The sequence below is a fragment of the Alexandromys fortis genome, unplaced genomic scaffold (genome assembly GCF_014885135.2).
Source record: "Alexandromys fortis isolate MF-2015 unplaced genomic scaffold, M_Fortis_MF-2015_v1.1 scaffold_31, whole genome shotgun sequence".
NCBI lineage: Eukaryota > Metazoa > Chordata > Mammalia > Rodentia > Cricetidae > Alexandromys > Alexandromys fortis.
Window position 1 is genome coordinate 14469958 of NW_026067974.1, and position 13108 is coordinate 14483065.

Consider the following 13108-nt stretch of genomic DNA (forward strand, 5'->3'; position numbering starts at 1 on the left):
CTCTTGAACACCATGACTTGGCCAGAGGTGGAGGAAGGAGGAAGGAAACTGCTCTTCCCTGATAAGACCTGAGGCTGCCATCATTCTGAGAACAGCATCTACCCACTTCTTCCTCCTAGAGCCTTTGGACAGCCTCGGCCAGCAGTATTGGTTCATCAGTTTTCTCCACCTTGCACCAAGTCCTAGTACGGCTACCCTAGTGCCTTCAATACTGGGGGAAGGGTGGTGAACAGATCCTGGTCTAAGAGGAAAGGCGATGGGGCTAAAATGACATCATGCTAGGGTGTGCTGTTCACAGTCCCTGAATTTAGGCACCAGCTGTTCAGGTGGACAGCTTCACTCCTTCTTGGGTGACAGGGTACATCTAGCCATAAACAACTGATTCTGAGCCACATGCCTTTAGTCCCAGCATTCAGGCCGGACAATCTCTGTGAGTTCAAGGCCAGCCTGGTCTACCAATCGAGTTCCAGGACAGTCAGGGCTGTTACACAGAGACACCCTGTCTTGGAAAACAGACAGAAAAAGAACGGATTCTGGATGGCATCCTCGGGTTGGCCCCTGATGACTCTGATGCCGCTCTTTACTGGGTTGAGTATTCGAATCCTTTCCGCTGTCCCAGCACGTGCTGCTGCCAAAGTCTTCCTAAAGGATGGAGGAAGCAGACGGTGACAGAGTGGAAAGGGTCAAGCTCCGAGGAGAAAGGCTTTTTCTGTGGGCGAGGGAAGTAGAGGAGCACCACGCCCTGTTGGTCTTGTGAGCCTTTGGCCCTAAAGCAAAGAAATAAAAGAACATAGCCACACCCTCCTTTTAGCCTGTGTTCATATTCTCCCCCCCCCCCCTCTCTCTCTCTCTCTCTCTCCAGTACTAGGAACAGCCTCACACCTGTAAGACAAGTGCTTTATTACTGAGCCATGCACTCAGGTTTGATCTTCATTTCTGATTAACCACTGCCTTACCTTACTTGGCCAACCTATCCCATTTTGAAGCCCTTTTAGCTCCTCCCTTCCTCTCATACTTCATCATCTCAGCAAACAGCTAAAGATTTTATCCCCCACTAAGTGAAATGCCCTGTGGGCTTTACTTAGGCCTTTCTTCACTGGTGTGTTCTCAGTGCCGCCCCTTCCGTCAGAATGATGCTCCACGTGGCCTCTGCTGAGCCCCCATCTTCCCACTGTTCTTCACCGAGGCTTCCTGCATTGCTGGCATATTCTGTGTAGCCCAACAATGGGAACTCACATCACATTGTAGTTTTTTTTTTTTTTTTTTTGAGACAGGGTTTTTCTGTGTAGGTCTGGCTGTCCTCGAACTCATAGAGCTCCACCTGCCTCTGCCTCCCGAGTGCTGGGATTAAAGACGTGCGCCACCACCTGCTTCAAAAACTTTTAATCAGTGCCGGGACAGGCTCCAAAGCCACAGAGAAACTGTGTCTCAAAAACAAACAAACAAAAAACCCCTCCCACTTTTAATCATAGTTTAAGACCTGCTTTGTGCACATGCGTGTGCTGAAGCATGAACGTGGAGTTAGCAGGACTACTGAACTCGAGTCACCAGGTTTGGCAGTCATGTGCTGTTGTTCATTGAGCCTTCTTTTTGGGCTTATTCCCCACTCCCAACATCCTTTTTTTTAAAAAAAAAAAAGAGGCTTCAGGAGTTGTGTCGTCGATAAGTTCGAGGGGTTTAGAGGTCCAGCCACAATGATTGAGGTGGTTTGCAACAACCGCCTAGGAAATAAAGTCCACGTCAAGTGCAACACCGATGACACCATTGGGGACTTGAAGAAACTGAGAGCAGCCCAAACTGGCACTCGGTGGAATAAGATCATTCTTAAAAAGTGGTACACGATTTAAAAAAAAAAAAAGAAAAAAAAATCATTCATTACATTCAAGTAGGCTTCATCCCAGAGATTCAGGTCTGGTTTAACATACAAAAATTTATCAGTGTAATCAATCATATGAATAAACTGAAAGAAAAAAAAAAGTGGTACACGATTTTTAAGGACCACGTGTCTCTGGGAGATTATGAAATCCAAGATGGGATGAACCTGGAGCTTTATTACCAATAGACGGGAATCCTTCTCCTTGCCTCCCCTTCCTCTCCCACCCTCATTTGACACTGGTATAGATGCCCATTTTTAACAATTCACATGAATAAAAACTTCAGTGCTGCAAAAAAAAAAAAAAAAAAAAAAAAAAAAAAAAAAAAAAGAGGCCTCTTTTTAAATCAGGGTTTCATTTAGTCCAGGCTGACTTGTAAACTTCTGATCTTTCTGCCTCCATCTCTGGAGTTCTGATATTGTAAGAATACCATCACCAACTGCAGTTTATGGACTAGATTGTTTCTCAAGACAGGATTTCTCTGTGTAGCCCTGACATCATGGAACTGACTAGACCAGGTTAACCTCAACTCAAGAGATCTGCCAGCCTCTGCTTAAATTAAAAACATGCGCCACCGTGATTTCTGCTGTTGTTAAACGTGTTATTCAAGTGTGTGTGCTTATCTGCACCGTGTGCGTACAAGCGCCCATGGAGGAGGAGGTCGGACCCCCTGGAGCTGCCTGACATGGATGTAGGAACTGAATTGGGGTCCTGTGCAAGAGCAGTAAATACTGAGTTGCTGAACCATCTTTCTCTAGCCCCATGCACTAGAGGACTTTTTTTTTTTTTTTTTGAAATAGGGTTTCACCATGTAGTCCTGGCTGTCCTGGAAATAGTTCTGTAGAGCTGTAGAGCAGGCTGGCCTGGTCTCGAACTCACAAGAGATCTGCTCACCTCTTCTGAGTGCCACCACACCCAGCTCCCACGCACCAGAGTTTTAAAAAAGTACCTCCTCTGTTTGATGTATAGTGGCTACGACAACAACAGTCAAGGATCCTCAACTTAGTCCAGAGACAGTTAAGCCCAGGACACTCAGGACTGCCGCCGGGTGACAGCAAGTAAACCTAGGAATGGAAATGAGGAGATGACTATGAAATGGATACGACTCCGACTATATCACAAGGGCGAAACTAGCAGAAGAATTTTGGGTAAACTGTCTACGTGTAGAATGCCAACGGGCAGCAAAATTAGGACTCAAACTCAGGTTCCCACTGGGTGGTGGTGGCTCACACTTTTAATCCCAGCACTTATAAGGCAGAGGCAAGGTGGGTCTCTGAGTTTGAGGCCACCCTGGTCTGCAGAGTGAATTCCAGGACAGCTAGGACTGTTACATAGAGAAACCCTGTCTCAAAAAACAAACAAACCAGAAAAAACAAAACAAACAAAAAAGAAAATGCATCTATAAGATCGGGTTACAGGCAAGCCTATAAGGCATTTCCTTAAGTAGTGATATATGGGGGAGGGCCCAGCCCATTGTGGGTGGTGCCATCCCTGGGCTGGTGGTCCTGGGTTCTACAAGAAAGCAGACTGAGCAAGAGTAAGCACACCCCTTCATGGTCTCTGCATCAGCTCCTGCCTTCGGTGTCTGCTCTGACTTCCTTTGATGATGAACAGTGGTGTGGAAGTCTAGGCTGAGAGAAGTCCGTTCCTCCCCGAGTTGCTTTGGTTGTGGTGTTTCACTGAAGTAGTAGAAACCCTAAGACAGAGCCTCAATGACAAACTGTGCTCCAGTTTAGAACATGACACTCGCTGCCCGAGGAAGGACGGACTTTGTGGAAAGACCAGCTGGGTAGGGCAGCATTCTGGGCTGAAGGTGATACCTGAATCAGGTACTGGTAGTAATAAGCCAACAGAGATAGGCATAGTGACACAGGACTACAACCCAGCAGGAGATGAAGCAGGAAGAGACACACCAAGTTTGAGGAAAGCCTGGACCATATAGCAAGTCACCCAAACCATCCAAGGCTACATAGCAAGGCTCAATTTCCAAAAACCAAGAGAGAAACAACAGCTAAGGACAGAATCAGCAGCTGGAAGTGGCCAAAGGTAATTCAAAAGTTTTGGTGCTTGGCTAGTTGGTGGACTGTGTTATTCAGTAAAACCAGAACCCCAAGGAGAGATGAGATTTGGACCAAGGAGAGGACTGCATTCTTTCGGCGTCAGAACTGGGTCACCTCTCTGCTGGACGTGGGTCGATGATTGGTACTATCCATGGGCCCGGTCCTAGAATCCCTCAATGAACCCAGTTCTGTTTTGGCTTCATTTAATCAGCAACCATCAAGCTTTTATCATGGCTTGGCATTGAGCAAGGTAACAAAAAGTACATGTTTTGTTTGCCTTTAAGGAGACACAATTTTAGCTTGTCTTCTCAGAGCTCACCCTTTTACCAGAAGCAGTGAATATAAAATGGATGGCACTAGGGTTCTGACATGGGGCAGGGGTTAGATCCTAGTTAGGGACATCAGCCAGGAAATTGCTGCAGTGAGCAGATCAGTTGGTATGAGCAAGGTGGAGCTTTCTGTGTCAACGAGAATAGAAATGATTGACACGGTCTGGATCAGGCATCAAGGTTGTAAAAGAGGGAGTACTTCAAGAGTCTCCAGCTTACAAGGCTGAGCTCTTATCACAACTGACATCACAGAGCACAGGCTTTGCAGGCAGGCTGACTTCACACAGCACAAGCTAGGTAGCCCTGTCTCTTCTACTTGCTGCCTTCCTTGCTCTCAGAAATTAACTTTTCATTATTTTAAAAATGTATTTTTACATTTTTTTTTTTTGTGATGAATGTTTTTCATGCAAGTATGTCTGTGTATTAGTTGGGTGTATGCCTGAAGCCCAAGAAGAAGAAAAACAACAAAAAGGAAAAAAGAAATAAAAAAAGGAATTATTTTTTTTTTTACGAGACAGGGTTTCTCTGTAGCTTTAGAGCCTGTCTTGGAACTAGATCTTGTAGACCAGGCTGGCTTTGAACTCACAGAGATCAGCCTGCCTCTGCCTCCCGAGTGCTGGGATTAAAGGCCACCACCGCCTGGCTCCCTTTTCATTTTCTAACACCTTTCTGAGACACAGATCTCCACCATCTCAGGCAAACAATTGTGAACATTCAGCTTTTCTGTAGAAGAGAGCACACAAGTGCATCAAAGGGAGGGAGGAGACAGACACAACACAGCTCCATCACTGTGCATGCCTTCTATGCCAGATTCCCTGGGCCCACGTGACTTCCTGGCATGTGCTGGTCAGGGGTTGAGGACAGTAATTCAAGCCGAGTTAATACGGGTACAGCTGGAGGTCAAAGGCCGGACAAATCCTGTAATTCAAGTTGCCCTTAAAAGTACTGTGCACCCCCAGTCATCTGCCTACGAAGGGGAAGGCCACACACAAGTAAATCCTGGAGGTAAACCGAGCTCCAGAAGAACAATTCCAATGTCCCCACCAGGTTTATAAGGATCTGTTAATTACTTCCAACAAGACATTTTTTTTTTAAGACATTGTTTATAACCCACAACTCCAACCTGTCCCAGCTGGAGGGAGTGGAAGTGGCAACAATCACAACGGACTCTGCTAAGTTTCCACAAAGCATTGGTTTATTAGAAAGTTCCTTTCCCTCATTTTACAGCATATATATCTCTATCGTATGTGATAAAGTTAAATACAATCTGTTATGCTTGTAAGTAAGGATAGGTTATTTTGTTTTTCCTTTTTTTTTCTGAAGTTTTAAAACTACTATTCTGGAAGTTAAAGAAAAAATTGCCTCCAGGAAAGCAGAGAGGCAGCCAGAGTATGGCTCAATCTACAACCTAACGGGAAGCAGCACAAATGTTAATACTGTTTTATTTCAATATTTACATGGGCTGAAAGCAAGGAAAATGAGTCCCTTCACCTCAAATCGATGATTTCATTTTTCTAGGGCCAGTTCTCCAAAGAGTGGTATTTCCCAATTAGGTGAAGACTGAGCAGGTAGGACGGGCTCAAACAAGGCCTCATTTGCTCAGCACTTGCTTCTCAGAAACTCAAAACCTCTTCCTTCTGGGGATCTGAGAAGGCCATGAATAGAAAACCCTGGCCTAGGCAAGTAGGGCTTATCTTGTCAGCTGTCAGCTTAACCGGTCCCAGTTACAAGAAGAGCAAGCACTAACAGCAGAGGAGATGACACCTGCGTTACAAGCACCTTTGGGCCAGTGTTAACTAGGGCTGAGAGCCTGGGTGAAGGCAAGCGGGGAAGAGGGACTGGTGCACTTCTGGTCAGCGTCGCGGGAGAAAAGCAAGAGGAATCTCTACTGCTGAAATCGAGCTAGGCAGACGGCATACAACTGTGAAGCCAAAGACCTAAAAGTACCTATAAACGTGCTCACCTCCCAGCAAAAAGAGGAGAAAACTGTCCCAACTCTATTATCCTCTGGTCTACTTCTATTTTAGTTTCTAGCCAACCCAAAAGGCACATTAAAAAAATTGTCAGAGGGGGCTAAATACTAGGAAGGCAAATAGACTGTCTGGAACAAGGTACCAAGGGAAACCAAGGGTCCCTCCCTCTTCCCAGACAATCGCCGAGAGTGTCACTGCTTCCAGAGAATAAAGCTGCTGAATCAATCTTCCCCTCCTCCATGGAGTCAATTGTTTCTCTGTATAACAAAGCATGTCAGGGAGACCACTGCAACTGAGCATCCTTCTGATGCCTGCAGCTGTTTGCTGCCCATCAACTCAAAAATCCCAGTACAGAATAAACCAATTACTGCAAATTACTTAACACTTGTCCCAGCAAAAACAAAACAAAAAACCAAAAAACAAAAACATTTTTATAGTTCATAACTTCAAAAAATACAGGAGCTTGATAAAATATACATGCTTAGTCACTTTTGTATCTAGCAGAAAACAAATACTTTATTTATTTATTTTTTTAACCTTATAACCTTTAAAGTTTCTTAATTCAACTAGGGCAAACATATTTACAGAAAGCCACCAGAACAAGGATCACTTAAAGAGCTGGATGTAAAAAATATTATTGCAGTATACTACAAATACGGAACCTTTTTAATATGGGCTACAAAAAGCAGCATTTACGTTTATAGAGTTCAGTGCAATTTTACATTAAAAAATCCTATAAATTAAGAAGAAAACATCAACATAACAGAAGAAAATATACCCTCCAGACATGAGCTCCTTTCTGGGAAGCACATGAGTGACTCTATGGTCCGCACAGCTTCTACTCATGATAAGATCTTCTTTTCTGGGATATGTAGATGCCTCTTCTGGGCAGAGGGGCATGAAGACAGTAGTGCCAAATGCATGGCTGTTTGTAAGGAAAGTGGATCGAATTGCAGCCTGAGCTGCTTTTGGTTCTAGGTTAGACTCCCTCTTCTACCTCATCTGGGATAATGTCACGAAATGTTGTTCAAAGACACTGCCCAAAAGTGGTGGAGGTTCCACTGCTGAAGAGACAGCCTGGCATTGAGAAGGCCAGGCCAGATGGGCCCATGGCAAGTGCTTTGGAGACAACCCATTAGAGGAGGGAAATGTTTTAAATTTACAGGAGAAAGAGCAGAGGACTACAAAGTAGAGGAGGAAGTATCTATGCTTGACAGTCTGCTGCAGAGGAGTGTGGGTAGCACTTACTGGTGTTCCCTAAGGTAGAAACACAGGAGGGAGAACGAATAGAAAGGGGGAAAATATCCCTGATAGTAAACCCAAAGCAAACCTCAAATCTAAATCCATCCCTGCAAGCCAAAACTCATTTCTTTGGCTGTCAAGACACTGCCCATTCCAGCTTTCACTTGCTGGTATAAATGGCTCAACACCCCCAAGGGAAGAATAGGTCACCTTCCCTGGCCCAACTTAAACTTTTAAGTCCCAACTCAAGTACCATGGCTGGGAGGGTGCTGCAGGTCCTGACCTGAGAAGATGGGGTGAAGAAGAGGGTGAAGATGAAGGGCAGTGGCAGCTGCAGCAGCAGGCCGTGGCGCAAGCAGGGTGGGATAAAGGGCAGCATGTGGGACAGGATGGAAAGTGAAGGGTCCGGGATGGATGGCTGAAGCAGGAATTATATGGATAGGGTGACTAGCAAGAAAAGTGGCAGGGTGGCCAGGGATGATTGAGTGAGTGAGATGGGACAAGGAAATAGGAGTCAGATGGGGCTGGGGAATATGATGCACTTGGGCAAGTGGCTGGGGGTGAGGATGAGGGTGAATGCCAATGGCGGCGGCGGCAGCCGCAGCATGATGCTGTAGAATGGCATGTTGGACAGTTGTGATGGAGGTGGCAGAGGCTGTGGCTGGCTGCTGAATGTGGATAGGTTGCAGGGCTGGTGTGGCTGGGGCCAGGGCTGCTGAGGTTGGAAAGGCCTTTACTTGTTTGGCCAGAAGCTGCTGCTGGATGTGCTGCTGTGCAGCCTGCTGGAGCTTGCTGTATTTCTCCATCTCCTCAGGGGTGAAGGTGATGGGCTGGCTTTCTAGAGGAGCCAAGGAAGCATCCTCAGTCCCATCTGTTGACTCAACACTAGGCTCTCCACTGGGAACATAGCTGGGGAAGTGCTCAAGGTCTGGGGCTATAGGCAGCAAGCTGGATTCCACAGGGCCTGGTTGACTGCCACTATCCAGAGACTCCAGAGTATCCCCATCACTGGGGTCAGGGAGGTAGTTATGGGAGAGGGCTGGATCCCCAGGATAGCAGTCAGTGTGTGCTGCGGTACCTAGCGGAGCCACAGAGAGATCAGCAGTAGCTTCTTCAGACTTTGGCTCTTCTGGGGGAGGGTCTGATAAGGGACCAGCTGTTTCCTCTGAGGAGAACTGATGCCCAAATGGAGCATCACCACTCCCTGGGGACCCTTCTTCTGGCTCTGACTGTTCCTGCTCTTCACCCCTTTCCAAGCCAGACTCTTCACATTTCTTACTGGGCTTCCGGGTGGCTGGGAGCTTCCCTATCAGTGGAAGGACAGGCTTATTACCAAGAGAAGGGGGGAGCTTAGGCCCAAAGTAACCTTGTGGGGGATTCTTGTACTTGAGCCCAGCCTTATTAGGGGTAGCCAGCACCTCCTCACACACATTGGGTTTCCTCTCCACTTTCCTGGACTGGATCTTCTCTAATAGCAGCCTGGCAGTGACAGAATTCTTATCTTCAGGACTGCAGTCACTTTCTGATCCCCTTCCTGTGCCAGTATTGCTATTCTGGGAGGGCGGGCCTGTTCCTTTACTGTCATCTCCTCTGCCATCTTCTTTCTTTCCAGGACCTTCTCCCCGACCTGATCGGTAATAGTGGGGAGACTGGGAGCGGTAGATCTTCGACCGAATGAAATCCCGACGGCCAGAGCGCCTCTCCTCTGGGCTCTCATGACCCCACGACCCCTTTCTGGAGCCTGATCTCTGGGAAGGGCTCCTGGTGCTACGGCTTCGGTCTCGGCTATAGCTCCGGCTTCGCTGCCAGCTGTGGGCTGTAGTGCTGCGACTTCTCCTCTTGCTTCGACTGCGACTACAGCTACTGCTGCGGCTTCGGCCCCGGGATCTTGAGCGATCCCTCGTATGACTCCGAGATCGGCTTCGGGACTGGCTGCAGCTGAGGCTATAGTCGTCATCGGATGATGAGTATTTGTGTCGTTTGCACCTGTGTTTGGAGCTGGCATAGTCTGAGTCATCTGAATCATGAGAGCGCTTCGAGTGCCTTCAGGACCGGTCACTGTAGTCACTGTAGCTATCATCAGAGTAACTGTGCTGCCTACTATAGCAGCTCTGGTCTGAAGAAGCATCAGAGCTGCTCGAGTAAGAACGCCTGGAGCAACGGTGTGGGGAAGGGCGATGGCCAGACCGAGAGCGGCTACGAGAATGCTCACTGCCTGAGTCTTCGTCTTCATCCTCCTCCTCTTCCCCCTCTTCTTCCTCCTCTTCCTCACTGTACTGGGATGGAGACTGCTGATGCAGCCTGTGAGAAGAGGCATCATCACTATCCTCATCCCCACTACTGGGTTGGCTCCGACGGCTGGAGCGGCTGCTACGTTTAGTGCCAGCTCTCCGCTGGCAAGATGAAGTTGGAGGTTCACCTTTGTGTTTCCTCCCACTATGATCTTGGGAACTGCTACCACCTCCATCATCCTCTTTCTTGCTGCTATTTCCTTCTTCAGCAGGAAGGGATCTCCGCTGGGAATCATCTTGGGTGCACCGGCGTCGTCTTGGTGGTGCAGGGCTACCACTCCCCGGCGGTTCTGGTTTGGGTCCTCGTTCAGAATCAGCTGGGGCTGATGACTTGTTCTTCTTTCGCTTTCGTTTTTTACGATTCTTAGATTTCTCTCCACACTCTGCCTTAGAACTTTTCTCTTCCACATCGGCCTTGTGTTTCCGTTTATGCTTACTGGATTTTTTGTGTTTCTTTTTCTTTTTGTGTCTGTGGGACTTGCCTGATGGCTCTTTCTTGCTAACATGGCTTCTTCCTGTATCTCCAGTCTCTGATCCATGACCACCACCAGGCTCCTGCTTGTTCAGGCTGCTACAGGCAGCCCCCGAGACAGGTTCATCCATTCTGCCTTCTGAGGAGTGTTCTACATTCTGCTCCCCCTCCTTACTTTTATCCGGCTCTCTAGGATCAAGGCCCTGGAGACGATCCTTTGAGGAGCCTCAGTCATCTTTTGGTTTTTCTGTCCCTTTAGCCCTGGCATCTTTGTTTCTTGAAAGTTTAAAGTCAAAGTATAAAGGATTACAACTGTAGGAAACAGAGGGTTCTGCTTTGGTGAAGATTAATAGTTCTGATGGCCACTGGAGGGCAGTGCTTTCATCCTTGCTCAAAACTGGGAAGAACGGACCAGTGGGATGTTTGGGTCCTTGGCCTGCTATTGTTGCTGAGGTGGCCTGCGAAACTTCTTTAGGATTGGATTCACGCGTCTGGCTCTCTGAAGTCTTCTGGTTCTCCATACTCTGCTCACCTATACCCTCTCCTGAGGCCTTCTTTGACTCAGATTTGTCTCCAGGCTCTGAAGGCTCAGCCAGAGCGGTTTCCTTTTGCGGAGGCTCAGAAACTTCACCAACTGCCTTTTCTACTCCTTGGTTTGCTGCTGCCTTAATGCAACCTTTAGGCTTAGGAGAGCTGCTTTTCATGTTGTCTGAGGCATTCTTCGAGTGTGTACTATGATCGCCTTCCATTTGTTCACTGGCTCTCATAAACAGTAAGAAGGGAAAATTAGGTTTGACTTTGCAGTGCGCTGGGGGGATGTAGTGGTAATATTCTGGCTCTGTAGCTCCAGTTCCTTCTTCCCGCTTCATCCTTTTTAACTTGGACAGTGTTGAGGCAAGGGACCCTCCATCTGCAGGGTCTTCATCTTCTTTCTTCCCTTCAAGATTACTACTCCCATCAGTATCTCCCACCTTCTGCACCCCTTGGTCAGAACTCTTCTCATCAGTTTTTGCTCCATCTTCAGAGGTTCCTTCCTCTGCATGGTCCTTGAAAACGGATGCTATTGATTCAAGTTTGACAGGAGCCTTTTTGGCAAAGGAAAATGAAACTCCCAATTTTTGCAGTGGGGGCCCCAGAGTATTCTTAATGCCAAAGCTGATACCTTGGGAGGCTAACCCAGGAGCCTGTGCCAGTCCAGTGGTATTAGTGATCTGTACTGCAGTGAAAGAGCCCCCATTATCCGTGGAGAATTCAGATCCAAGGCCACAAGAAGAAATAGCACTTGCACCACTGTTTGTTGATGACTCATCTTTATCCTCATCTCCACCATCTTCATCTACAGCCACCGTGGTTGGTCTGAACATGGGACCGCTTCCAGGTGCACTATATAGTGGTTCAGAAAATGAAAAAATAACACATAGGGTTAGAGTTATATATTTTATCTTCTTCGTCCTTTCATTCATCATAGGTAGATCTCAAAAGGTGCAGAGCAGTAGGTCCCTACCAATGTGATGCATGGAACTTGTTGAGCAGAGTTAGGCAAAGTTTCATTTGATTAAAGTAATATACTAAATTTCCAAGGCTAGTTAGGTATTGGCTCTTAAATTATCTGCCCTACAAAAAGGCTTATCTCATAACTCAAATTAAAAAAATTTATTTTAATTTTATGTGCATTGGTGTTTTGCCTGCATGTATGTCTGTGTGAGGGTGCTCAATCCCCTGGAACTGGAGTTATAGATAGCTATGGGGTGCTGGGAATTGAACCTGGGTCCTCTGGAAGAGTATCCAGTAATCTTAATCTCTGAGCCATCTCTCCAGGCTCAATTAAAATTCTTTTTCTTTATGGTTTCTTTGTGCGTGCGTGCGTGTGTGTTGGGGTTAATCATGGGTAGGAACTGTCACCTTCAAGGTATGCCCTTCCCACCAAGCATGTCCATTTTAATCCTCTTGGGATGCTTTCTAGGACTTCTTTTTTTTTTTTTTTTTTTGGTATGCCCTTCCCACCAAGCATGTCCATTTTAATCCTCTTGGGATGCTTTCTAGGACTTCTTTTTTTTTTTTTTTTTTTAACTCTTTGTAGAGCTAGCAGCAGCTTCAGGCTCCTCAGAAGAAAATTTCCTTTTCTTCTTGGGGATGATAGGGCTTGCTGCCTCTTCTGGTTCACTGGCCATTTCTTTTACCAATACCTTCAGTTTCTGTATCTGTTACCAAACTCTTTTCATTTTATTTTTATGTGTATATTTTGCTTTTATGTGTATGCTGTGAACCACATGTGTGCATCAGATGCCCTGGGATTAGAGTTATAGAAGATTGTAAGCCATAACGTAGGAGCTGGAAAGCGAATCCAGGTCCTGTGGAAGAACATTTAGTGCTCTTAACCACTGAGCAACCTTCTTAGCCCCTTTACTTTGTTTTTTTTTTTTTTTTGAGACAGGGTTTCTTTGTATAACAGCCCTGGCTGTCCTGGAACTTGCTGTGTAGACCAGGCTGGCACTGAACTCACAGAGATCCACTTGCTTTTGCTTCTCAAGTGCTTGTATTAAAGGCATGTGCCAGGCTGGAGAGATAGCTCAGTGGTTAAGAGCAATGACTGCTCTTCCAGAGGTCCTGAGTTCAATTCCCAGCAACCACGTGGTGGCTCACAACCACCTATAATGAGATCTGGTGCCCTCTTTTGGCCTACCGGCAGGATACTGTATAAATAAATAAATAAATCTAAAGAAAAAAAAGGTGTGTGCCATCATATCCAACTATATTTTTCTTTTTAATGTAGTCCTTGTTACATTTTATTAGTTGTGTGTGTGCATGCATACAAGCCAAGGTACATGTGTGGCAGTCAGGACAACTTATGGAAGTTGGTTCTCTCC

At 46.5% G+C, this 13108-nt stretch overlaps 2 protein-coding genes across 4 annotated transcripts in view; one reads left to right on the plus strand and one right to left on the minus strand.

Annotated features, from left to right (window-relative positions):
• The first annotated feature begins 1694 nt into the window (after positions 1-1694).
• LOC126510108 (ubiquitin-like protein 5) lies at positions 1695-2062 on the plus strand. Of its 3 annotated transcripts, none has more exons than XM_050156465.1 (2): positions 1695-1846; positions 1993-2062. In XM_050156465.1, exons 1-2 carry the CDS (start codon positions 1695-1697, stop codon positions 2060-2062), a joined length of 222 nt encoding a protein of 73 aa, XP_050012422.1. The 3 variants fall into 3 exon arrangements, with proteins under 3 accessions (XP_050012422.1, XP_050012421.1, XP_050012423.1); XM_050156464.1 differs by having other exon boundaries at positions 1695-1825; positions 1972-2062; XM_050156466.1 differs by having other exon boundaries at positions 1695-1834; positions 1979-2039.
• Positions 2063-5436: 3374 nt separating this feature from the next.
• Gpatch8 (G-patch domain containing 8) overlaps positions 5437-13108 on the minus strand; it is a 68542-nt gene continuing 60870 nt past the window's right edge. The window contains 1 exon segment of the mRNA XM_050156551.1: positions 5437-11624. Within this exon segment, the coding sequence (XP_050012508.1) occupies positions 7724-11624 (3901 nt within the window). The 3' untranslated portion in view covers positions 5437-7723.

What these genes read in the sequence shown, in the direction of transcription:
- LOC126510108 (XM_050156465.1), top strand. Translation starts at nt 1,695, where the DNA reads ATGATTGAGGTGGTTTGCAACAACCGCCTAGGAAATAAAGTCCACGTC. An exon ending in AAAAAGTGGTACACGATTTA is followed by an intron (nt 1,847 to 1,992) that starts AAAAAAAAAAAA and finishes GTACACGATTTT; the next exon opens with TAAGGACCACGTGTCTCTGG.